The following is a 24,700-nucleotide window of genomic DNA, read 5'->3' on the forward strand; positions in this document are numbered from 1 at the left end:
AAAGGATGGTTTCTTTTAATTTTGATGTTTAACTTTCAGCTTCACTGATTTTACAGAATTTCTAAAAAGAAATAATAAAAAATAATGAAAAAAACAGCAGGACAAAAATGATTTAAAGGAACACTCCAGGCGGGTCAACCATGTGCCACTGCAGATCCATGTTCTTCAACACGTCTTTAAAAAAAAGAAAACCCTAAAGAAATATTTAAAAGTGGACCCAGCTTGTGTAAAAGAGAGAGAATGTTGAACTTGGCAAGAACGGCAAGGACAGGAAAACAGTGCAGAGCAGCTCGACATGTAAGAATACCAGGGTGTGCACAAACAACGTTTATTAGCTACAGCACAACTCTCAGTCAGATGTGTCACTGTTTGGTCACCGAATTAATCACCGACGGGGCAAAAACGTTGAAAAACAAGTCTTTCCAAAGAGAAGTTAAAACGGGGAAACACACTCGGCTGATATCCCCACATCGTCTCCCTCTTTGAATAAATCTTCAGTTCTGTCGTCTTTTCTCTATTCTCCTCTCTCCTTTGGTTCTGTCTACTGTTTTCTCTTCTCGCTCCTCCGTCTCTAGGTGATGTAGATGCGGTGAAAGTCGTTGGCTCCGAAGGCACAGTTGCACTTGGGGCACTTCCTCTGCCGGGTGTCGTAACGCATCTTCAGACATTCGTAGCAGAACACGTGGAAACACTTGGTGAGCACCGTCTCTTTGTCTCTCGTGTTGCAGCAGGGGCAGCGCAGCTTGGCCTGGCGACAGAGAAACGCATCGTTTAAGGGCTAAATACCGAGCTCCAAGTACTGTTATTACCTCTGAGCATCGTATGGTAAATACAGCCAATACCTGAGGGTGTAACAAGTCATAGCACAAAGCGATTGTAATATCTGCGGAGCTTTTCCTGGCATGAGCTCATGAATGAAAAACAGCCGCTGTCAGATAATCAAGCAAATTATAAAGCTGTAGTACTTGCATTAAGACACATTACTTTTTCATTAGACCAGTGTGTTTCTGTCAACAGTCTACTCCACATGGAGGCGGGAAGCTGTTGGTGTTGAAACTGCCTTGTCACTAACGGTGGTTAATTAAAGTCATCAACTTCTCCTCGTGTAAACCATGTTCTCACTCTCTCACCTTGTACTGATTGATCTCCTCCTGCAGGATCTCATCAGCGTCGGAGTAAACCTCCACCTTCTTCTGTTTCTCCAGCTTCCTCCTCAGTCTGGACAGATCCTCCTAGAGGGCATCATGGAAGAGAGGAGTAGTCATCATCGGAGTTGCAGCCAATTGGGATACTCCCACGAGGGTTACATATGTGAGTTTGGACAGAGTTTTGGAGTGACAAACCCTCATTCCTGAAATACAACATACCTGTGCTCGTTTCAGGTTGCTGCTCTCCCTCTCCCGGGCGGTGCGGTTCTCCGCCACGGAGACCTGGATCTCCTTAAGCTTGGCCTGCGTGTGCTCCAGCTGCACCTTCAGGTCCTCTGCCAGCTGGGCAGCCTCCACCGCCTGCAGCAGGGAAGGAACTGGACACACTCAATAAAAAAACCTAATGATGAGATTCCTTCGCTGTAATGCGCTGGTGGTACAGTTCACTTGACATTCTGAGTCTAATCTATGTGCTGCGTGGTCTCAATTGTATACTAACTAAAACATAAGCACCGCTGATTTTGCTTACAAATCACATTTACAGCAGATTGACGATATTTTCCATTTTCTGACGACCCTTTTCCACAGCATAGGCTACGTTTGTACGTCCTCATCTTCATGGCTTCCACGCAACCGCTGGTTTCGGTTAAAGCAAACCGCCACTTGTGTGTTTTCTGTTATGTTTTACTTTCATTGTCATAGTTGCGTCTACTTGTGAAAAGGGGATTAGACGTGAAGAGAAAAAGGTTTCGAGCAATGTATTCACCACAAGAGACAAAATGATGTCATTAGCTTTTGGCAGAGTGCTCCTCTGGGATACATTAGCACATTTGCTTTCCTTATTCAGTACCTGGGCAATTACCTGAAACATATCGCACACGCAGGTACTTGGCTACTGGCAAAAACTTGAAAGAATGGAAATCAGGACAGGTTCTAACACGATTAATGCAATGTGTTGTGGCAACGACGTCAGAATTTTTCATGAGCACTTAAACACTCCAAAGTGATGAAATGTAGAAATGCGACTGTGGGCACATGCCATTATCCAGATCCTCTTTTAAAGCTGCTCTGTGTTTATATTTAGGACCACAGACATCTGGCAGCAAGTAATGATGCAGTGATTAGCACATCTAAAGTGTAAGAGATGACAGTATGATTGATGGCAGCTCTCCTCTCACCTTCCTCTTGTTGAGTTCAAGTGCTTGTGTCCGGACTGCCAGCTCTTTTTCCAGAGCTGCCAGCGTGCTCTGCAGAACGCCCTCTTTTTCCTCCAGCTTCTGCACAACCAGTAGCTGGGCATCCACCTGAGAAAGAAGGCGCCCAGTTAATATTTCATCTTCCCCGACACAGTGAAATACATCATCTCTGTGTTTCCAGGTCAAACAGTTACACGCCACCTGGGTTTTGAATGTGAGGACTTGGTCTGCCAGCTCCTCCTTCTCCTCTTTCAGCAGCTTGTAGATCTGGTTCGATTTGATGCGCTCACTCATCAGTTTGAAATTGGCGTCGTCCTTCTCCCGTAACTGCTGCAGCAGCCGGCTGTTCTGCTCCTGCATGTCCTCGAAGGCCTGGCCTGTTACGTCCATCTCACTCAGCAGGGCCTCCTCCTCCTCAAGAGACGCACAGGTGTTAGTGATCAAACACAGTGGTACTTGTTGTATCTATAGTGCTGGGGGTGTACGTAATATTCCAATAAATACGTGCATCTTTACAGATAATGATCTGTGGTCACAATGAAAATAACCAAAACTAATCCATGTGTAGAAAATAAAAATCTTTGCAATGCATTATGAGCATTCATATCCTTTTTTGTACGGATTTAAAACTGACTCCCCCGCATCAATCCTCCATAACTACTCCCAAATAAACAATAAAAAACAACGTCAGTATAAACAGAGGGAGTTCTTGGCTCACATGCATCTTATTAGTCTCAATCCTAAATACTGTGATATATGTTAGTATGAAGGATCCAGATGTGCTGTCATCATATAATGCGATGTAATGAATTGCATTACACCTTCGCTGGCCTGTTTATGATTATGCATCTGGAAATGCAAGCGCACCTGGTTTATTTTCTGTGCCAGAAACCCAGCTACAAATTTTTTTTTAGCTGCATTTGCTACATTTTGGTTCACACTGCCCACTTACAAGCCAACTTGGACCTATAAACAAGAGTCACATGAACTCACAAGTAGCGTGTTTATTGGACGGTTTTGGCAATCAGGCTTCCTGCAAAGTTAAATTCAGGCAGCCAGGAACCGAAGGGAACAAACCAACCACGTCTAAGTCCAAAAGAGTGGAGTTGCTGTACTTTAACTCTGCACCTGATAAGCGGGCAAAAGTAGAGGTCTGAATCAATCTTTATCAGTCCAGACCGTGTTCTGCCTTCTGCTAATTGTGTTCTGCTAGACCTCCCAAGCATGCGGAGCTACAGGCTATCAGATCTCAACATCTGTCTCCTCTATGCTCATATAAATGATGTGGAACAACAGTTAAACAACTTTTTAAAAAATCTGAAATCTTTTACATTTTTGTAATTTTGCTATACTTGATTTAATTACATTTTAAGTGATAATGAACATTTTTTTTCAAATTTTCAGAGTGTCTGATCACTGACTCACTGTTCAGACTTGATGGTATTTTACATGCTCTGAGTTAATCTGAGTGGTTTATCCAAAAAGTTTTTATTTTTTATTTTGTGTTGATATGTTTCCAGTTTAAATGGTAACACAATCATTGCATAGCTCAGTAGCATTTCTGAGCTTTTCAGTGGAATTCGTTTGCACCAGGTGTAATCAACATGATTTTGAGTGCGTCTGTTATACAGATGTTTTTAAAGGTCTTAGGCCATTTACTACAAAGTCTGTTATAATCTTGATTCAGTTTTTTTTAAACTCAGGTCAAAAATGTACTGTGCCAGACACACAGATTGACTGTTGATAAAAACTGAAACTTGGAAGGTAAACAGAGAGACGATGCTTCAGAGGATTAGTCCGGTCTCTTCGTTATAAAATGTAATCTTTGAGGATGAGGCTAAAAATGTAAATACAGCAAAATAATTTTAATTTATAAATAATATAACATATTAGCTGAAACTAATTCTTTTTTGAAAATGTCTCACTGAGCTCAACAAACTTCAACAATCCACGACATAAAATGGCACCAATGAACAAGTGTGTTACATACTAATAACATTAAAAATAAAGGCCACGGCGCCAGTTTTCAGTTCCCTTTCAGCAGTTCTAAGATTAGGAGATCTTCTCTCTTAAGCAAATGTGACATTCAGTGCACTACTCATTACAGATGGCTTGGTCATATTTTTATCTCGTGTATTTCAAAAGCTTTAAACCTTTTCCCACGCAGGGCTGATGATTCATGTGTCATTTCTCACCCGTGTGAAAAATGACCATGTTTGGAAAGTGGAGAAAGTTTTGGATCACTGCCTGAACCAGTCGATTTTGCAGCAATAGTGGCCTTCATACATTTTACATGTGTGAATGTATAATGTATATGTATTAATAGGTTACATTTAAAACCATCTAAATGAAAATGAAACACACAAATACCTGCTTAGTGGCAGCGAGTTTCTTCTGCAGATGCTCTATGGTCTCTTCTGCAACTCTGATCTTCCTGAGGGCATCTTCATCAGCCAGCTTCTTGCTTTCTTTCCTCTCCCTCTCCTCCAGCTCTCGCACCCGCATCCTCAACTCATCCACCTGGATTATTGAAAGTTGGAAGGATATTTTAAGTGACTACTTTGTCTTTAGCAGCTAACAAAAGCTTCATCATACTGTACATGCAAAAAACCAGAAATGTGATAGAGAAAGAAGGATCGTTACCAAAGAACCAACCTCAGCTTTAGATTTGCGCTCAGCCGCCATGAGCTGCACTTTGTCTCTCTGCTCCTTTGGAGCCGATTTGTACATGTCCAACAAGAGCTTCATCTCTTTCTGGGACTCCTGGGCTTTCCTGATGAGTTTGAGAACAGTGAGGTTACATTAACATAAGTAATCACATCAAATCATCACATCATGTTAATAGCTGAGCGCTTCTGAGCACATGTTCACATACCGTACGTGGTAACTACACAAAACACAACAGCAGCGTGGTACATTTTTGCAGTCTGGAGTGATGTCAGCTCTATAACTGTACTGCAAAACTGCCGTCATTGCTTTATTTACTGTTTATTATAAAGCAAAATGTGAGCAAGATTTCAAAAGAAAGGGAACGTACTTGAGTTCTACTCTGAGCATCTTCAGTGTGTCTGAGTCCTTCCTCTTCAGCTCGTCGCTGCGCTGTCTCTCTCTCTCACGTTCCCTCTCACGTTCTCGTTCGGCCTCCCTCTCCCTCTCCCTGGCCCGTTGTCTCTCCAGTTCTTTCCTCCTCTCCTCCTCCTCTTCCTGGTCCTCATCCTCCTCTTTCTTCACATCGAGGCTATCACTCGTCGTCTCTTCGAGAATCAGTACTCCTGTGTCACCACTCTGACAACGCAGCTGTCAAAAAACCCAAAGATGAACCAAAAATGACTTAATCATTCGATTACACTGGAAATGTATCTCTACTGATGTTTGTTAACTTTGCATGAAACATCCCTGTAAATTACAATAAAAACGCTGTAACCACTGAACCATGAAACACGTCAGCTACCTTATTGATCTCCATCTGTGTTTCCCGCAGCTTCCTCTTGTAACGCTGCACGTCACCTTTCAACTGCAAGTTGTGGTTCTGAAGGCTGCTGATTAAGTGTCGCATTTCTCTGTTGATTGGTCCTGAGAGAACAGGCAGCAAAGTTCACAGTCACAGAACAGTCAACATGTGGTTTTGTTATGAGTCATACTATATAATCTGGAGCTGTAAATGATGATCTCAGCTGCATGGTGCACATGAGTGACATCATCATACAAATTGGTATGCAGTGCACTGCTCGTATTGTGCAAACAGATAACCAACACTTCTCACTCTGCTTATCATATCATTCAAAATTACTATAATCATACAAAAAAAAACTTGCTGATCTAATAACTGAGTCATAGAATGCATCAAATGTATTACAAGAACTGTGCTGTATCATTGGCAGGTCAACATTTTGGCAAATTGGCCCATTGCCATAATCCCTATAGTGTTAGGACTAGGTTTGTTACCTTTAATTGTCAGTGCAAGATATTTTTAGAACGGCGGAGGAGAGCCATGAGCTGCTTAGAGCTACGCTACGGAGGCTCATGGGATTTCTTGGTTTCCCTCATCAAACTCATCAAATACACAATCCAACAACTCCAAAACACTCTCGTGGACCTGCACATTCACCATGCTATGAGATAATAGGGGAACGTTACAAGAGTTGTTTTCGGGGCAAATGCAGAGACTGCTTGCCGAAAAACTGCCCCCGATGGGAACGCACATCAGTGGTTTTGCATGAATTTACCTCGAAAACAACTCCGTCTTGTAACGTTCTGTTATTATCTCATAGCGTGGTGAATGTGCAGCTCACAACTTGTCCACGAGAGCGTTTTAGAGCTGTTGAATTGTGTATTTGATGAGTTTGATGAGAGAAACCAAGAAATCCCATTTGCCTCCGTAACGTAGCTCTGAGCAGTTCGTGCCGACAATTAATGAACCTACTCCTAAAACTATAGGGATTATGGCAATGGGACAATTTTCCAAAATGTTGAACTATCCCTTTAAGAAGCAGACAATGGCATTATTTCGCTTCCCCTCCCATCTTCAAAGATGTCTTGATTGATGTGAGAGTGTGTTAATGGGTACCTGCTTGCTCGTTGGCTGCCAGGTTCTGCTCAAACTCGATGCGCAGCATCTCATACTCTTTGCGCACCTGGGCCAAGGTGTCCTCCAGCTGGATGACATCAGTCCGCAGCTTCTTCTGAAGGGACAGCTCATCACTCTGAACAGTTGAAAACATCAAGACAGTGTTGATTTTGTCGTCAAGCAGTGGCAGTAATATTGGTCTTGTGTTTTTGCTGAAAGCTGGTTAATCTCCATGAGAACTATTTTACAGTTAGTGAGTTACCTCCATGTGCTCAATTTGGCGAAGGTGGGCGTTCTTTGCAGTGAGCAGGAGTGCTCGTGCTTCGTCCAGCTGGGTTTTGACCCCCAGAGACTCGTTGTACAGCAGAGAGAACTGAGACTGCAGACATTTATACTCGAGAGTCTCCTTCACAACCTCTTCTGGAATATTGCGCAAGTCCATCTGAAAGTTTGTGATGTATAGTGAGTATGCAAAGGTTGAACAATGGAAATCTATCACCACATTAAACTCTCTCACACTGTGACATTCATAGATGAAATAAAAACACATGTCTCAGGAAACAGGGTTCTTGGCCACTTGTTTTAGTCTGTAGATGTTTGTGTCATACAGTCTAATTACTTTACCTTGAGCTTCTCGCTCTCCCTTACAGCCTCTTGGAGCTCCACCTGCAGTTTCTCCAACTCTGCCATGCGACTGTTTGCTAACTCCTGGTTGTGCTCCAACTCTGCATTGAGACTCTCAAACTAAGAGGAAAACAAGAGACTGTTATAAGAAAACGTGGCATAAAGATGGCTAATCTAATCATGTAGTGTAGTTACATACAAAAAACCATTAAATTTATTGTAATGGGGTGCTTCCTATTAACACTCACCTTCTGAATATTCAGTGTAATCTGGCCTCCAGCTAAGCCACCTGAGCTGCCAGTGCTGCTGTACCCAGACTTCAGCTGCAGACACAGATGAGGGAAATTTTAAAAAGCAGTGGAGAAAACAACAAAAGAATAGGAGTACAGTTACATCCTGCGTAGGCCAAGGTGTGCTGTGATCATGTGATATCATTCAGATCGTGCTTATTCAACTCATGTTCAGATAGTCGACACAGAGAGTACACATCAATGCATGTATCAACTCTGGTATGTGCATCAATGAGAGCAGCTGGCTCGACGCGCTTTGATGATTGGGACCTTATCACTATCGGCACGTGTTTAAAAGAGAAACAGCGACTACGTGAGCCTACACATCGTGAACAGATAACAAAGCCTACAAACGCACAAGCAAAACAGACACGAGACAGAGATATGCATGTGACACGCTACACAACAATCACAAACACACCTGCTCCATGGCCTCTGCCAGATGTTTGTTGAGTTTTTGTTCCCTATTGCGAAGTTTCTCAATGTCCCACTGCAGGTCCTCTACTGTCGTCTCCATCTCAGACACCTTGGTCTCAGAGCTGGTCACTTTGTCCACCAGCTCGTTGTACTGCAAGATAAGACAATGGCACCAGTGACAAGAAGAACAGATCGAAATCAGCAGTGATATATACAGTATGTGTGCGATTTTCTTCATTCGCAATCTCTATCAGTTTGTTACACACAATTACGTAGCCACACTGGTAAAATGTGGAAGGGTCGACCCAAAAAATCTTTAATCTGTCATTACACGTGGCAGGACAATTTGTGTGACGATCATGAATGAAAAGGAAATGTGAATATTTGCTTTGCAAGTTGTTTTAAGCCCCTGAATTTTCTGCTTGCTCCCTAAAATTTTAAGTTAGGGGCCACTGTGCTCCTATTTAAAAAAAAAAAAAAAGTAAGTCTGGAGCCCTGTGCATGGATATTTTTCATAGAAACGCCTTACCTCCATAGACATCTTGTGGTGTCGGCCCTGCAGGAGAGTGGCCAGGTCCCGCAGCCGACTGTTCTCATCCAGCAGAGTGTGGTTCACACTGACGATGTCAGACTGGCTATCATCCTCAAATGCTATTAAACAGGATTATGTCTCATATTAATACATCAACAACTTGAAAATTATATTATTGATTTAGTAAGTAGCAAGTAATTAGTTACTTCTAATCTATGATGTAAACTGCACTGCTTGTATTCCTCTGTCTTATTTCTATCTTTCTGTACCGATGGTTTAACATGTCTATAAAAGAATCAGTGACATGCACAGTATGTCTCCACGGTTACCTGCAGCCTGGACTTGCTTGCACATGTTGTCTATGCAGGTGTGCAGCCTGTCAAAGACACACACCAAGCGGGCGATGGCCTCCTTGCTGAACTGCATGCGGTCCTGAAGGTGCAGGGTGAGTTCCTCCTCGCTGCTGTGCTCCAGCGTGGTCAAGAAACCCTTGGCATTCTCACTTAGGGGAGGAGGGGGCGGTGTCGCGTCTGAGCATAAGAAATATATTTCTTTAGAATCAGTTAATATGTTCAAAGCCTTAAACCTTAGTCAAAAATTAAAAGTTGCCTTATTTAAACATACACATGGAAAGCAAAGCCTCGTGTATCAGGATGCTTTTGGTGGATTAAAGGTCTGCCTTCCATGCAATCACCCTATCTAAATTGTCATCAAACCCCAAGGACCAACACCTGGTTGTGCAACTGTACCCTGGATTTTCTGGCCAGCAGTCCAGTCCATTAAGACCCTGACCTCTCCACCTCTGACACTGAGCACAGGAGCCCTGTGGGCTTTGTGCCATGTCCCCTCTTTCACCCCATTTCATCCACAACTAGCACAAGCGAGATCAACAATAACATCACCATGCACTCTGTGGATACCACAGCTGTCGGCAGGGTCAGCAGCATCAGCAACGACAACGAAGCAGCCAAAGGGAAGGGGGTCTAGCACCTTGTGTATTTATGCTCGACTAACAACCTCCCCAAAACAATGAAAAGAACTCATTACTGACTTCAGGAAGTTCACCATCAACCCCGATTCCAGTGTTCCCACACATTTCAATGTGCCCATGGGATCTGCAATCTCAGGGTCATTATCCATTTTGAGCTATTTAAATTAGCCTGACTTTTACCTCAGCCGAGATCACTCATTAATTATTGGACCAGAATAGTGCACACACACAGCAGGCAGACAGTTTGGGTCAGCAGGAATGCTGTATAACAATTTCATAACCATTACACTCCTAATCATTTAATATAATTAAAAATGTTCCTGTGGTCAGTTAGTGAGGAAAAAGATTGCTTGCCTGTTGATGGGACTTGTGACGGTTCTGCGGGTGTCATCATTTCTTCTGACCCTGTAGGAGGAGGGGGCTGCTGCTGCTCCTCCTGATGTTCTTCCTGGTGATCTTCCTGTTGCTGGTCTGCGACCGGCTCCCCCTCGTTCTGGGCCTCTGGAAGAGGAGGAGGAGGAACGGCAGATGTCGGCGACGCAATGTTGACACCGTCTTCCTCCATCGGTGTTGGATCAGGGAGAGGGGCTGTGGGAGTGGTGGGAGTAGATGTCGCTGAAGTTTCTGGCTCGATACGTTTGCGCAGAATGTGCACATGTTCCTCCAACTGTAAAAGTAGGAACACAAGGATTGGAAGACATGTTAGTCATTGTATTTGCAAATAAAAGGAAATGCACACTACTGTCCATATTATGACCAAGGAGCAACTTTTCATGTGTGCAATCAGACCACTGTTACTGCTCCAGCTAGGGTAATTTAGATTCAGTGCTATGGTTACATGGACATTTCTAACAACAGAGTTAGGCAAAAAAGAGAGGTATTAATACTGTTATGACAATGTAATTAAAAATGTACCTGTGACCAGTAGCGGTTGACAATGAGCAGCGTGGTGTCATCAGTGGCTTGTCTCTTCTCCAGCTTCTCAATTTTCTCTCGTAACTCGTCCTCCATCGTCTGCCTCTGCTCCAGGCGCTCACATAGCTTCTTGTTCTTGAACTGGAGCACCTTCATGTCCATCTCCTCCTGCAGGGAACAGATACACACACACACAAAAGTAAAATCAGAGATTCAGAGACTGTTGTTCAGCGAGGGAACTATAAATGACAGACTGTAACACATATCTAGGGGGAGGTGGTTATAAATAGACTATGAATTATGACTTGAGAGTAAATTGAGAAAACTGGACTGACCGTAGAAGAGACTCCAGCGATGCGGATGGGCTCAATAAGGGTCGTGGTGGTCTTCTCCTCCTTTTTGCTCTTCTTCTCAGGTGGGCCAGGGGGGCTGTCCCCGCCCGGGGGACGCTTTCCTCCCCCAGCACCTGACATCTTTCCTTCCCCTGCGAGACATTACACATGACATGAAATCTTTGTGTGCGAGAATTCATTCATTTATTGACAGCTAGCAGCAGCATTAGCCTAATTCACAACACCATTTCCTTGCAGCTCAAATACGTCTCTTTTTGCGTTAATGTGACAAACGTGTGTTGCTGGGAGGTTACGCACACTGTTACTGCACAAGCATCTGACCGAAAAGCTGCCAACAATGTGTAAATCGGCATTTCTGCAACGATTAACGAGCGTTAGCAAGCCTGCTAACGCTAGCTACGCTAATGCTAACGATTAATTCTCCGGGACCAAGTCCAACATTTCTAATGGTCGGTGGTCGCCTTTTATATTCACCAACTACTGTTCCACACGCAAGATACTGTGTAAAGAAACTCTACCAGCAAAACACAAATAAGTCGTTTTCTAACAAACATTATCGTTACAAACCTTCACAAGTATAGCGACTGAAAATGTATCTCAGTGCATACGGGGGAAGCTCCAGGAAGTGACGCCGATCTACTTCCGAGGAATAATGTTCATTGAAAAAATATCAAGAGATTTGCTATAATTTCACAGCTTTGAAGACCATTATCCTTATGTAATAAGTTTAACTTGTAATTTTTGGTATTTTTTTAATTGTATTTTATTTTTACTTATTTATTTGTTTAATTGTCTCTCTCTATCACTCTCTTCATTTGATTTGTGCATTATAATTGTAATGTTTTTGTTTTATTTTGTTTATCCAAGGCCGCATTACTTCGAGGATTCCTTGTTTCCTGTAATTGCTGTTGACGATTACCTTGTACACTGCATTGTGTAAATAAAAAGGCAAAAAATAAATTAATAATAATAATAATAATAATGACATTTGCTACATTATTGTGAACTATTCCGAAAGTAATTTTACCTCGATATAATCCGGGAAAGTAATGTTATTAAGAATAATAGAGAAGAATAAAGAATAAAGAATAAAAATGAATACATGAATAAATGAATAAATGAATAAACCATACTGCAGACCTCGCCCCGGCCTCTGGGGGGCGCTAGTGTCGCACTCTGTAGTAACCGACCGTTTCGAGGAATGTGAGTAGTAGATGTAAACAGTGAGGTAGCTAACAGATGCTAACATCATCGGTAGCCAACTTTGGTCCTGTCACCGCTGAATCTCACGCAGCCATGGCCTCACGATAGATTACTCGATTTAACAAAGATGGCGGTGTTGTTGTGGTGGTGATATCCTCGTTTTTTTTTTTGTCGTTCCCTTCTTCTTGTCGCTTTGGTTGCATACATGGTGAGTCCTCCTTCCTCTTCGGTCAGTGAACCCGCAGCTGCTGCTGTAAGGCCCAGGCAGACAGAGACACGGCTAGCTAAGTGTCAGGATGGATCAAGATCAAGGGCAACATGTGCTATTAATAACAGTGGAACAGACAGAGATGTAAAAATGGCAGGAAATGCTCTAGAATAAAGTTTAAAACAGCCCAACACCTGCCTGTGCAAAGCTAGTCCAGTACTTCCTCTTGTACATAAAGCAGCGCTGTTACAGAGTGACACCTGTGACTGACAGTCTGATTGTTGTTGTTGTTATAAATTCATAAGCTGTCGCCATGACCAAAGACATTGTTGTTGGAGATGAACTGCCAGACTGGGTGGGGGCCAAGGAGTTCTACCAGAAATATGACCCCAAAGAGGTGATTGGCAGGTGAGTCAGTCCAGCTAAGTGACCCAAAGTGGTACAAACTTGTGTCAGTTTTCTGTGTGTGTGGGGATAAGTCCAGAAGAAAGGTAACTGCTGTAGCCTCTGTGTTTCCATGGTGACTCAGGGGTGTGAGCAGTGTGGTGCGCAGGTGTGTGCACAGACACACAGGCCAGGAGCTGGCGGTGAAGATCATTGAGATCACAGCGGAGAAGATGACGGCCCAGCAGCTTGAGGAGGTGAAGACCTCCACCCTGAAGGAGATCCATGTCCTCAACATGGTGAAGGGACACTCCTCCATCAGTATGTTGAAAGTTTTTTATTTTTTTTATTTGGACACTTACAATTTTGTTCTTGATTTTCAAGGAATGAAACAGTTGTATGTGACTTTATTCCCTTTAGTTACTCTCATTGATTCCTATGAGTCAACAACCTTCATATTTCTGGTGTTTGACCTGTGAGTAGGAGATAATATAGCAATAATATAATTCTGTAAACAGTCATTACCAGGTATTACACCTCTCTTGTTTTCCTTCTCAGCATGAGGCGAGGAGAGCTGTTTGACTACCTCACAGAAAAGGTTACTCTGAGTGAGAAGGAAACCAGGTACACTTCCACATCAACACACCACAAACCCATTGAATTTGTCATGTTTTGGCAAGGCCATAATAATACCTCTCATGCACCAATTGTGTATTATTTCCCATACTTCTTAGTCGTTCCAATTTTGTTTACAGTTTGATGAACAGAGTTTCCCTTCCTTTTCAGCTATTGTTGCTTTATTGCAGTACTGATATCAACATTCAGATAGCAGGCTCTGATGTCAGAGATGTAAACAAGCATGCTTCGTTCCCACGGATTGCAATACAGTAACTTAAAAAAGATAAAAACTTGAAGATGCCACAGTGTTAACTGTGAAAATGAACTGAAACCAAACTAAGTGGCAACCATAACCCCAACACAGACAGAAAAGGAAAGGGGCCCACAGCAAATGTTTGGGCACCCTGCATAGTTACTGTCTAGTAACTTTGGAAACCATCACACCATGTAAATAGTAAATAGCTTGTCTGATACCTTGGTCAAAGTTATCTGAGAGCTCAAGACTCCTGGGTTTCCCATTCTTTTGCAGGGTGTCCCTTTTTACTTTAAAATTGAAGAAAACAAAGTAAAATAAAAAAGCGTTTCATGTTTAACTTTATGCCTTTTGTGGGTCATTTTATTTTCCACTTGCTTAACTGTTCACATCAACAGAAAGTTTGGGATGCCCTTGCAAACTTTAGCCTGCCACTGTATGTGAAAGTATTGAACAAAACCTAACGTGTTGTTGTATAGGAGTATGATGCGAGCTCTGCTGGAAGCAGTGCAGTACCTCCACTCCCTCAACATCGTCCATCGGGACCTGAAGCCTGAGAACGTTCTCCTGGACGATCAGGGACACATCAAACTGTCTGACTTTGGCTTCTCAGTGCAGCTACAGCCCGGAGAGAAACTTAGAGGTACTGAAGAATGAGGATTTATCAGTGTCAAAACAGACATTTATCTGAATCACATATTTGTCATTTGTATAGACAGAGGCTAAAATATATGTTTTGTTTTTTATTTAGAGCTGTGTGGGACCCCTGGTTATTTGGCCCCTGAAATACTGAAATGTTCCATGGATGAACTGCACCCAGGCTACGGCCAGGAGGTAGACCTGTGAGTGTGTCCTCCTCTCAATGATGCAATTTATATATAACTCAGTATAATTGCAATTTGCAAACAATGATCTTGACCTCACTATCATTTCTATTTTGTTGTTTACTGATGTTGATGTGTGTGTTAAGCTGGGCATGTGGAGTGATCCTGTTCACGTTACTGGCCGGCTCGCCACCGTTCTGGCATCGCAAACAGATGCTGATGCTGAGGATGATCATGGAGGGTCGCTACCAGTTCAGTTCCCCAGAATGGGACGACCGGTCCGACACTGTGAAAGATCTGGTAAGCTGATCTCACCATCTGAACATGTTACTTAGTTCCCTGAATTCCCCTTTATTATCTCCTTTACTATCTTCCCCTTACGGTCAGATAAAATCTCTGAAGCTCAAACTGACTTTTTGAGGTTACGCAGTTCAGTGGTGCATCTGCAGTCCAAAGCCTGAATGTTAACAGGCTGCAGCTATTATAAAAACACATTATATTACATTATTATTTATGTTTATTTTTGCAATCTCATTACTTGTTATTCACAGATATCCAGACTGCTGGTGGTGGAACCAACTGCCCGTCTCACTGCTGAGCAAGCCTTAGCACATTGCTTCTTCAGACAGTACCAGAAGGAGGATGTGCGGCTCTTTAGCCCCAGAAAGACATTTAGAGTGAGTGACAGACAGTGATGATTTAAACTTTTGAAGCAAAATGGTTGTTGTTCAGTAGTATGGGAAGAAACCCAAAAGCTTGACATTCTCATGTTTTCTCCTCCTTGCCTTCCTCAGGTGCTGATAGTCAGTGTGCTGGCGTGCATCAGGATGTACAGCCGGTACCGTAAAGCTCGCCCTCTGACTCGGGAGGTGCTGGCCAGAGATCCCTACTCCCTTCGCGGCGTCCGCAAGCTCATCGACGGCTGCGCCTTCCGCATCTACGGCCACTGGGTGAAGAAAGGAGAGCAGCAGAACCGCGCCGCCCTCTTTCAGAACACAGCAAAGATCATGCTGCTGGACCTGGAGGACTTCGAAACATAAAAAAGTCAACCTCATTCCTAACAACCTTGATTTTTTTTAATTTAACCATTTGCATGTGTTGTAACGCACGTCTGTTTTGGTCTTGTCGTGTTATTTGCGTTTAATTTTAAGATGAGGAATTCAGGGACCGGGACGATTGTATGCCTTAATGCGCACCGTGGCTCTGCAAGTTCAAGATAAGCATGCACAACGTAATACTCCTTATCTGCCTTTTGCTCTGAGTCAATATCTGTCTGAAACCCTTCTTTGGGTCATCATGTTTGCTGTAGAGGACATGTTGTACAATCATTTGATAAAAGCCATCACATAAACTGTAGGCACATTATGTATATTTAGGATTTTATCTGTTGAGACAACCGAGCGGAGGATATATTTCTAAGCACTGTGAGGCAGAAGTGGACATTTAAGCACTGTGACTGATTATTAAGGTGATAGTAAAATAGAAAAAAATACTGTAATGACACACATATTTACAGATATTCCAGTGTTACATACCAGGGCACATGTGTGAACCATTCTAGTGCAGTATCCAATGTGTTTTTAGTAGAAAACCATTTACCCATGATGCATGCAGACATTCCTCAATAGGGAAGCCTCTTGTACTAACTGTGAAGACCATCTGTGACTCTGTGTTCCTTCTAAAAACTAATCAACCCCATTCCCTCCCTACTCAGTTCATTCTTCAGTTTGATGAGTGCCTGTCAGAGAAATGTACAGTAATTGTACAAATGCAGAAATACGTTGTACTGTATGAGAAATGTTTTATTGACCATAGATTAAATGATTCAGTTTTCATTATCCCATTTTGTCTTTGTGGTTAATGGAAATCTTCATACTGGCCTTTTGAATGGAAAAGTGAAAGGAAATGTTCCTTATCCATTAGTTTTGGGCTTGTGGTTGGCCTGTGGCGAGGCTAATGGTCTGTTGTGCTGATCTGCAATTTCTTTCATTCGCTGATCTAGCTGTCCAGACACAAGCAGCATCTGATCTTTGACTTCTTTCTCTATCAGTGCCTTCAGCTCTGATGTGGGACCTGAAAGTGAGAAAAGGAAGTGTTACAAAACACAGGTGTTAATGTATTTGACTATAAAAGTTATTTCCGCACAGTAACACTCAATTTTGCCATTATTTGTGATCTTACCGACTGTGGTTTCCTCTTGTTCTGTTGTGGGTGTTTCACCTGTTTCAGAAGAATCACCTTTCTTTGGTCCAACTTCCTCTCCTTCTGCCATCACATTTGACAAGTTTTACTAGTATTTAAGCAGGTATTAATAATGCTGCTTTAATGAACAAAACACAAAACATCAAGAACAATTGTCTAACAAAGTAAATGTATAAAGAAAGTTGAAAGCAGCTTTATATTTATATAAAAGTTCTTCAGATTTGAGATATTTGCACTACAAGGATACCAAACATCTCATATTTTCATAATGAAATGAAAGTTCATTCAAACATTCACTGTTATGTTTTCTCTGCTCATTTACATTTACAGAACATACATTTCCAACCTGTCTCACATTTATAACTTGCTCATGTCCAGGTAGAATAAAAAGGGATTTAAAAAACTTTTTTAAAGCCTTTTCAATGCCACCATAGATCTTTTGTGTTATAAAAGCTGTTGCCTCTACCTGGAGCAGAAGAATCTTCATGGTCTGGGATCCCAGAGTATGTCAAAGACAAATCAAGTTTTACCTGTTTTGAAAAAATACACAATTCTTCAATAAAAACAGATGCATAGCAGGACCTGCTTGAAAAAATTATGTAGAATAAGACAATTCCTATTTTTACCTGTGGAGTAAATATGTATTTATAGAGCTTGTAGTGTGTCATATAGCTATTATGGATGTATTCGAAGATACAGTTCACCTCCTTAGAGCTGAAGAGGTCCACACTAAACGGTGGTCGCTGCAGTAGACAGGCACAGGAACATAGCAGACATTTTAACATCACAGGAAATCTAAAAGCATGTGGTGAGGGGAATATTTTTCTAAATGCTGTACACACCCTGACTGAGTGACAGAGGAGAAGCTCCTTGCAGTATTTGAAACATTGCTCTATGTTGTTGAGTGGCGTTTCTGCAAAGAAGGAGATTCAAACACATCCCAACATGTGATCACACTTTGGCCAACATATATGTGAACAAGCTGACCTGCAATATTTGCCCAGTTGAGACACTGGTCTGTCTCCTGTTTATTTAATTGAGACATACCTTGGAAAATTTCTTAAATTGAATATAGACAACAGTTTTGGCTTATTATCTATATTGTGAACATAGGTCTGTCTTAGATCTGTGATTTGATTTCACTCTCTACCACAACTACTAGTTAGTTCTACTACATAGTGATCGCAATTGTATTTTACTTACCTATGTTAGCCTCATGAATAGACTTGATGATTGACAACAGGGCAGAGGTTTGTTCCTTTTTGAAGCTGCGTTCTCTGCTAAAAAGCACAGTCTGGACATACAGTTCCAGCAGAACTCCTCTTTTTGGTTCACAAAGGTCGACACCAAGCACGGTGCACAAAACACTGTCACAGAGGAGGAGAGGTGTGACAGAAACATGAAGTCAGTGTTCTCTGTGAGTGTGTAATTTGATATAAGTGGTCATATACAGGGGCAGAAACCTCTCCAGATCAGGAATGGACAGCATGTTGTCAATCTCCTCCATGTCATGGTAGCTCACATCAGTCCTGTAAACACACAGGGAGTGGACTGCATAAAAGGAGAAAATTAAGCAGAATGCAAAATGAACATAATGTGTGTTGTGTGAAAAGAGCTTACCATAGCATCACTTTAGCTTTGAGGGCCTGTGGTAACTACAGAGAAAAACAATACTTGTTTTAGGTGCTATGCAATGCACTACAATGCGATGTTATATCTAAAAAATTATTACTACCTTTATTTTCGTGTCCATCATTTGTGTCTGTCGCCGACTCACGATATAATGGCCAAACGGCAGAAGTTAATAGGTAAAAAAGTGCGACTGAATTGTTTTGATCACACCCATAAAACAAACATTAGCCACACACAACACGTTTATCAAGGGTAAAATAACGTTCTCCCCCGAAGGATTACAGTATTTGACAAATAAAAATATGCGAAATCGTACATCGAACTAAAAAGACTGGTCCATTTCCTGTTTGGCTTCCTCACGGTATCCTAGCAACAGTATATTTCTCTTCTTTTCTTTTTCTGGTTTATTTTAGTAGTTTATCATGAAGACTAGTGCACCCTTATTGAAATAAAGTAGCTTTATTTAATGAATTTTAAATTATTAAACGTTCATAAATGTATATAAGTACATGTTACTGTAAAAAAAAGTTTAAAATGTACACGTTTCCTAAACCTCGATGAAACAGTAAAAAAAAAAAAAAAGAAGAAAATATCTGAAATGTCCAGTAATTATGTATTTATAATTCTTTATTCTCCTTTTGTTTTCTTTTCTTTTTTTGTCAGTGAAAATATGTCTTTTTAATGGAGCTGGCCCAACGTTACCACTCCTCCTGCTTATTACTAGTAAGTTAGCAAAAGTAGCTCACTTTGAAAATCACAAATACACGTCCTATGGGCGACACATATACGGCCAGTTATAGTCTCAATAAATAAATAAAACAACAACATTGTTTAGAAGAGGTCATTAAATGAGAAAAGGTGTATTACAACGATATAAATAGATGAACTACTAACCTAATAAGGCTTATGTTTTTGATTGAAGCCACGGCTGGTCGCTGTAACCATGGCAACGAGATAAACCAGCCCGGTGAAGAAGCTATTAGCCGTCGCCTAGCCGCTTCTGTGACTGTGTTTGGGATGTTTTTCCTTATTAATGGCACTCTTGCTGATGTGTTGTGTGACGGTACCGCCAAGTGAGACTCTGTGGCGGAGACCGTGAAGCTTTGGGTCACTTTGTGCCGGCTGCTGCTGTGGTTTTTTCCGTGTTTGTTTCGCCTGGGTAAGTGATGCCGACTGCTCACTTGTAGTAACCGGAGTGACAGCGGGGAACCACCTTTTCTGTTTGGTGTTTTCGCACCTTTCAGTAGTAACATATAGACTAGACAGGCCTCAGCATCTCCAGAAAGCAGCCAGGTGCAGCCTGCCTTGTCCCTCTGGCTGAGCTGTGCAGTGCAGTTTAAGAACATTATCCCCTTTTAATCCACTTTGCCTTCTGCTACATGCAGGTGGACAGACTGTCAGATGGAGCTGGGTGGCACAACCAAACACCCGCTCCCATTTTTATTTTCTATGTGTGCTTTTTTCTTCTAGACTTTAGTGCTGTTTCTCACATTGAACTTTGATGGTGGACTCTGTCTATTTTCTTCAGATAACCTTAATTACCTACCCATAACTGTGCAATAAGTAGTCCTGAGCCTTTGCTGAGTTATGGAGGACCCAGATATGAGACAACAGAAGCTGGAAAACCAGGTAAAGTCTTAAGGATTTGTTTTTTAATGTCATGTTATTTCATTTACCTCCAGACCACATGTGCTTTGTTTTGTGTAGCAAGAGTTACAATGACCTTAATGTAAATTACTAACAATGGAATGACAGAATAGATAGTATGTTTTCTTTTATGCAGGATAAATATAATTAATGTTGTCCATGTTAACAGTGGATCAAAAAGAGCTTATTCCTTGTTTGTTTTGGTACCAAGTGGTTAAAACTGAGGCAGAGCTTCACAAAGAAATGGATACCTGTGTCAAAGCCACCTGCTGTGTAGAGCTACTGCTCAACTTTAAGTCTTGTTTATGCTTCACAAATATGTGATGTCCAGCACAGAGCTGTGTTCTTGCTTAGGGCCTGCTATGTACTTAAACCAGAAAGATAACCACAGATAACCACTCGTAGATGTACACAAAAAATAGTCATAGTAACCAATATTACTCAGGGCCTAAATGGCCACAGATAACATCCGAACACCATATCTAGTCATGTTTTGGAAAAAGAAAAAGAAAAAAAAGAAAAAAGTTGGCTGATAATATCCTCAGAGTCTATCTCACAGCCAGCTAAGTTTGCTGTATGAATATAGATTTTAAAAAAAGTAAGAGTACCTTCAAAAGTGCAATGGCACTGAGAATTTTGTAAACAAGTATCAGTAAAAAAAAAAAAAAAAAAAAATGTCTGAAAGAGTAGAGGTATAGGTGCAAAATTAACATCTAACATTCATTCTGTCACAGCGAGCCCTCATGATGAAAAAGCAGCAAAAAAAGAGGGCTGATTCTCAAATGGTGACAGTCAATCGGGATACTCGCCAAAAAAACCGAAAGCACAAAACATCCCGCTCTGATGAAACACCACTTCTGATCAGCCAATCCCTGAGCAACACGTCTCTGACTGGTTAGTATTGTGATGATCCATTATTTAATGTTGTGAAAGAACTGCACACTACTGTGCAATTATATATAATATTAGATACCGGTAGATGAAATAAAAATTAATTTTCTTTGGGTTTTTTTTCCTGCAGATCAAGTTGAACATGCCCATGATAACCCACTGGACGAGATAACACTGGGTGAATGTGATATGACAGCAAATATGATGGTAGAGGAGACGCTTCAAGGGAAGCCAGCAACTCCTATGAAAATGAACTTGGACATTGACAAAGAGCCTGAGGTGAAGTTTGTCTTGGGGGATGATGATGCCCAATTGGAAGGAAAAAAGACGAAGAAGAAAGAGGGGAAAAAAGACAAAGCCAAACGTAAGACTTGCTCTTGTAACTTTTGGTCACCAGATTGTCTGTAACTCTGCAAATGTTGTGTTGTCTTTATGCATGCTAGTTACTGTAGGAGGCACTTTGCTTCATTCAATTATTCATCAGCAATTCACTGTTTTTTTTACAGAGGGGGAACAGGACAAGGAAAAGGAGAAAAAAAAGGAGAAAGACAAAGAGAAAAAGGAGAAAAAAACAAAGAAGGACAAAATGAAAGAATCTGAAGACACACAGAAGACGAGCAAGACCACCAAAGAAGAGCTTGAAAGTAACATCAGTGTTTGCAAATTTATTACGAAAACATCAGCAATCTTTGTAATTATAAAATATTATAGTGCAGCATCCAGCATATCACTGTACACAGTTCACTACAGTAAGATTTAACATGATGTTACTGAACTTTTACAGCAGTTAACTGCCTCCTCTTTTGCAGAAACTGACTTACAGGAACCTTCATCTCAGGAGAAAGAGTCGGCACTGGACATGGACAGTCCAAAGAAGAGTAAATATGACGAAAGTGATGACGGGGAGGAAAACAGGTCCAAGAGGGCTGTCCCTCAGTCACCAAAGAGGAAAAAACAACTCGACACAAGTGAGGAATCTCATGGCCAATGCACTCCCCATGACCAACAAGACTGTAAAGTTGCGGTAAAGAACAATGCTGTGTGTTTTATCTCCACAGCCAGGTGCCAAATAAGTGATGAAAGCAAAGACGAGGAAGTTCAGGAAAAGGAGAATAAGGGAAAAAGGACAAAGCAAAACAAAGAGGAGAAAACAACGCCTAGTCTGGCTTCACTTAACTCCAACTACAGGGAGAGTTCATCTTCAGGCAGCGAATCCAACGAAAGAGTGAGACATGATGTAGAAACTAATCTGTTCAGTTTACTGTCAAAAGCAAATTAGACGAGTATGCTACCTATGTTGATTGTTCACATATAGCCATGTAGTGGTGACACAAAATCATTCTCACTCTTTCTCCATTCAGTCAACATCTCCAGTCTCATTGGAGGACCTAGAGAAGTTTGCTGTGCGTCCTGCTCCAAGAGACGTAACAATCCAGTGCAGGATAACCAGGGACAGGAGAGGCATGGAGAAGGGCATTTACCCAACTTACTACCTCCACATGGAGAAGGAGGATGGAAAGAGGGTAAGCGCGTTCAGTATGTGGCCTAAATTGCTAGTGATGATATTTAATTCTCAGTCTTTAACAAACGTCTTTTCTCCTTTTACAATGTATTTGTATTTAGGTGTTTCTAATGGCAGGAAGAAAAAGAAAGAAGTGTAAAACATCTAACTATCTCATCTCCACTGATGCAACAAACCTATCCAGAGATACAAACTGCTACATAGGAAAACTAAGGTATAACTATCTTTCATTTCAACTTTATGACAAGATTTCATTTGAGATGCTCAGGTATCTCATGAGATGAATCTGTTTCAGGTCCAATATCCTGGGTACAAAGTTCACCGTCTATGATGGAGGAGAAAACCCAGAGAAAAAGCCGTTCATCAAAGAATGTGAATCAGTGCGGCAAGAGCTGGCAGCAATTTGCTATGTGGGTTTAAATATACATCCAATGATACATGGAATAAGAAAAAAGTAATATCTTGAATCTAAACACAATCATTGTTTTTGTTCCAGGAGACAAATGTGCTTGGCTTCAAAGGTCCCAGGAAGATGACAGTGATCATCCCTGGCATGCTGGAGAACGATGAAAGAGTGTCTATTCGTCCGAAAAATGTACGATAGAAAAACTCCTATCCTTATCAAACCTGTGGTGCTTTAAAGGGATAATTCACCCAAAATTCAAATTTCACTCATTATCTACTCACCCTCATGTCGACTAAGGGCTGGGAGAATTTTCAGAGTCCTCCGTGCCTTCTCTGAGTTACGGGGGGGTCCGCGCAGCAGTATTTGTCCATATAATGGTTGTGAATGGATACCAACTTTCTTCGTCCAAAAAGACACACCAAAAAACATCCAAATACCTCCATGCTGCTCGTCTGTAATGTCCCTCTTGTATTGAAGCCCCAACATGAGAAATTGTTCCGAAATAAATTAAATAAATCTATATTTTAAGCTTGTTTGTAGCGGAAGCTCCCAATGTCTCAGTTCACTGCTCTTCCTGTGTCAGTGCAAATCTTGCGTGATTTGCACGGACCGGCGGAACAATTTCTCATGTCGGGGCTTCAATACAAGAGGGACATTACAGACGAGCAGTATGGAGGTATTTGGATGTTTTTTGGTGTGTCTTTTTGGACGAAGAAAAGTGAGCACCATTGACAACCATTATATGGACAAATACTGCTGCGCGGACCCCCCCGTAACTCCGAGAAGGCACGGAGGACTCTGAAACTTCTCCCAGCCCTTAGTCGACATGAGGGTGAATAGATAATGAGTGAAATTTGAATTTTGGGTGAACTATCCCTTTAAGGGGTAAGTTTGATAATATATAAGATAAAGTGAAATCAATCTTTCCTTCAGGATCTTGAAACTCTGCTGGTCCGCCATGCCAATGGTAACACAGACAAACTGGTCACCCTGGCGAACAAATCCCCGTGCTGGAACGAACAGACTCAGTCTTATGTGCTTAACTTCCATGGGCGTGTCACCCAGGCTTCCGTCAAAAACTTTCAGATCATCCACCCTGACAACGGTAAGGTGTGACTAACTGATATCTCTCTTCTTCTCCCACAGCCAAGATAAATATCTGTCTTGTCTTAAGCTGTCTCCTCCCTCTCTGCTGCCTTTTCCAGATGACTACATAGTGATGCAGTTTGGCCGCGTGGCGGAGGACGTCTTCTCCATGGACTACAGTTTCCCGTTGTGTGCCCTGCAAGCATTCGCCATCACACTGTCGTCGTTTGATGGTAAACTAGCCTGTGAGTGAGCCGTGCTTGTGTGCCTCCAGTGTGCAACTAGACACCTGGTGATAATAGGATTCTGGAGGAGACTTGTTTTATAGGTCCAGTATTACTTTTAATGACGTCTCTTTTTATATCTGCCAGATGTGTATGGATTCATGAAATTAAAATAATCAGGACAACTGTGTAAACATGCTCAGTGAATTATTAAATTATAATATTACAAGTTTTGCATGGACTGTTGTTTTTTTTCAAACAGAACAGTCTTGGTGACTTAAAGCAGAAGTAAGCGATCCGGTCGTTTTGGCTAACTTCTTCTTGCCCTCGTCCCTACGTCACCACATTCAGGCGCATCCCTTGGCTGCACACACAGAGAGGACTGCCCCTTTATGCCGTTCTCTCTCCTCATTGGATAAAGGTTGTAGGATACAAGGAAAGTTTTCTCCTGGGCTCAGAGCAGAGCAGAGTGACTGACAGACCCGTGTTTCAGACCAAACACTATAGAAGTGATTGCTGTCGGAAGATACAACTATTTAAGACTCAGATTAACACAAACATATCGCT

The 24,700-nt window shown here is 41.7% G+C and overlaps 4 protein-coding genes across 4 annotated transcripts; 2 read left to right on the forward strand and 2 right to left on the reverse strand.

Annotated features, from left to right (window-relative positions):
* Positions 1–307: 307 nt before the first annotated feature.
* Positions 308–11,663, reverse strand: rnf40 (ring finger protein 40). Its single transcript, XM_085761038.1, has 20 exons — positions 11,601–11,663; positions 11,016–11,164; positions 10,681–10,848; positions 10,120–10,432; positions 9,104–9,304; positions 8,772–8,893; positions 8,247–8,393; positions 7,784–7,858; positions 7,536–7,655; positions 7,174–7,353; positions 6,912–7,047; positions 5,796–5,917; positions 5,382–5,641; positions 5,000–5,117; positions 4,715–4,864; positions 2,546–2,758; positions 2,327–2,452; positions 1,368–1,508; positions 1,131–1,232; positions 308–748 (listed from the first exon to the last, which is right to left on the reverse strand). The coding sequence occupies exons 2-20, from the start codon at positions 11,151–11,153 to the stop codon at positions 572–574; spliced, it is 3,009 nt and encodes a 1,002-aa protein (XP_085617164.1). The 5' UTR covers positions 11,154–11,164; positions 11,601–11,663; the 3' UTR covers positions 308–571.
* A 561-nt stretch (positions 11,664–12,224) lies between these two features.
* phkg2 (phosphorylase kinase, gamma 2 (testis)) lies at positions 12,225–16,363 on the forward strand. The gene is made up of 10 exons (XM_085761041.1): positions 12,225–12,444; positions 12,750–12,852; positions 12,974–13,149; positions 13,249–13,303; positions 13,387–13,452; positions 14,179–14,342; positions 14,451–14,541; positions 14,670–14,823; positions 15,075–15,200; positions 15,318–16,363. The coding sequence occupies exons 2-10, from the start codon at positions 12,758–12,760 to the stop codon at positions 15,561–15,563; spliced, it is 1,173 nt and encodes a 390-aa protein (XP_085617167.1). The 5' UTR covers positions 12,225–12,444; positions 12,750–12,757; the 3' UTR covers positions 15,564–16,363.
* cfap119 (cilia and flagella associated protein 119) lies at positions 16,360–18,511 on the reverse strand. The gene is made up of 9 exons (XM_085761042.1): positions 18,461–18,511; positions 18,346–18,380; positions 18,189–18,254; positions 17,929–18,092; positions 17,568–17,638; positions 17,352–17,468; positions 17,192–17,255; positions 16,705–16,788; positions 16,360–16,596 (listed from the first exon to the last, which is right to left on the reverse strand). Exons 1-9 carry the CDS (start codon positions 18,479–18,481, stop codon positions 16,436–16,438), a joined length of 783 nt encoding a protein of 260 aa, XP_085617168.1. The 5' UTR covers positions 18,482–18,511; the 3' UTR covers positions 16,360–16,435.
* Positions 18,512–19,376: 865 nt separating this feature from the next.
* On the forward strand, positions 19,377–24,356 carry LOC146967993 (uncharacterized). The gene is made up of 13 exons (XM_085761040.1): positions 19,377–19,516; positions 19,886–19,986; positions 20,739–20,898; positions 21,026–21,259; positions 21,402–21,539; positions 21,705–21,863; positions 21,954–22,120; positions 22,257–22,418; positions 22,519–22,631; positions 22,713–22,827; positions 22,914–23,012; positions 23,757–23,928; positions 24,029–24,356. Exons 2-13 carry the CDS (start codon positions 19,945–19,947, stop codon positions 24,160–24,162), a joined length of 1,695 nt encoding a protein of 564 aa, XP_085617166.1. The 5' UTR covers positions 19,377–19,516; positions 19,886–19,944; the 3' UTR covers positions 24,163–24,356.
* Positions 24,357–24,700: the final 344 nt, after the last annotated feature.

Source organism: Trachurus japonicus, chromosome 19, assembly GCF_045865225.1.
Source record: "Trachurus japonicus isolate A0001 chromosome 19, Traja_1.0".
NCBI classification, from domain to species: Eukaryota; Metazoa; Chordata; class Actinopteri; order Carangiformes; family Carangidae; genus Trachurus; species Trachurus japonicus.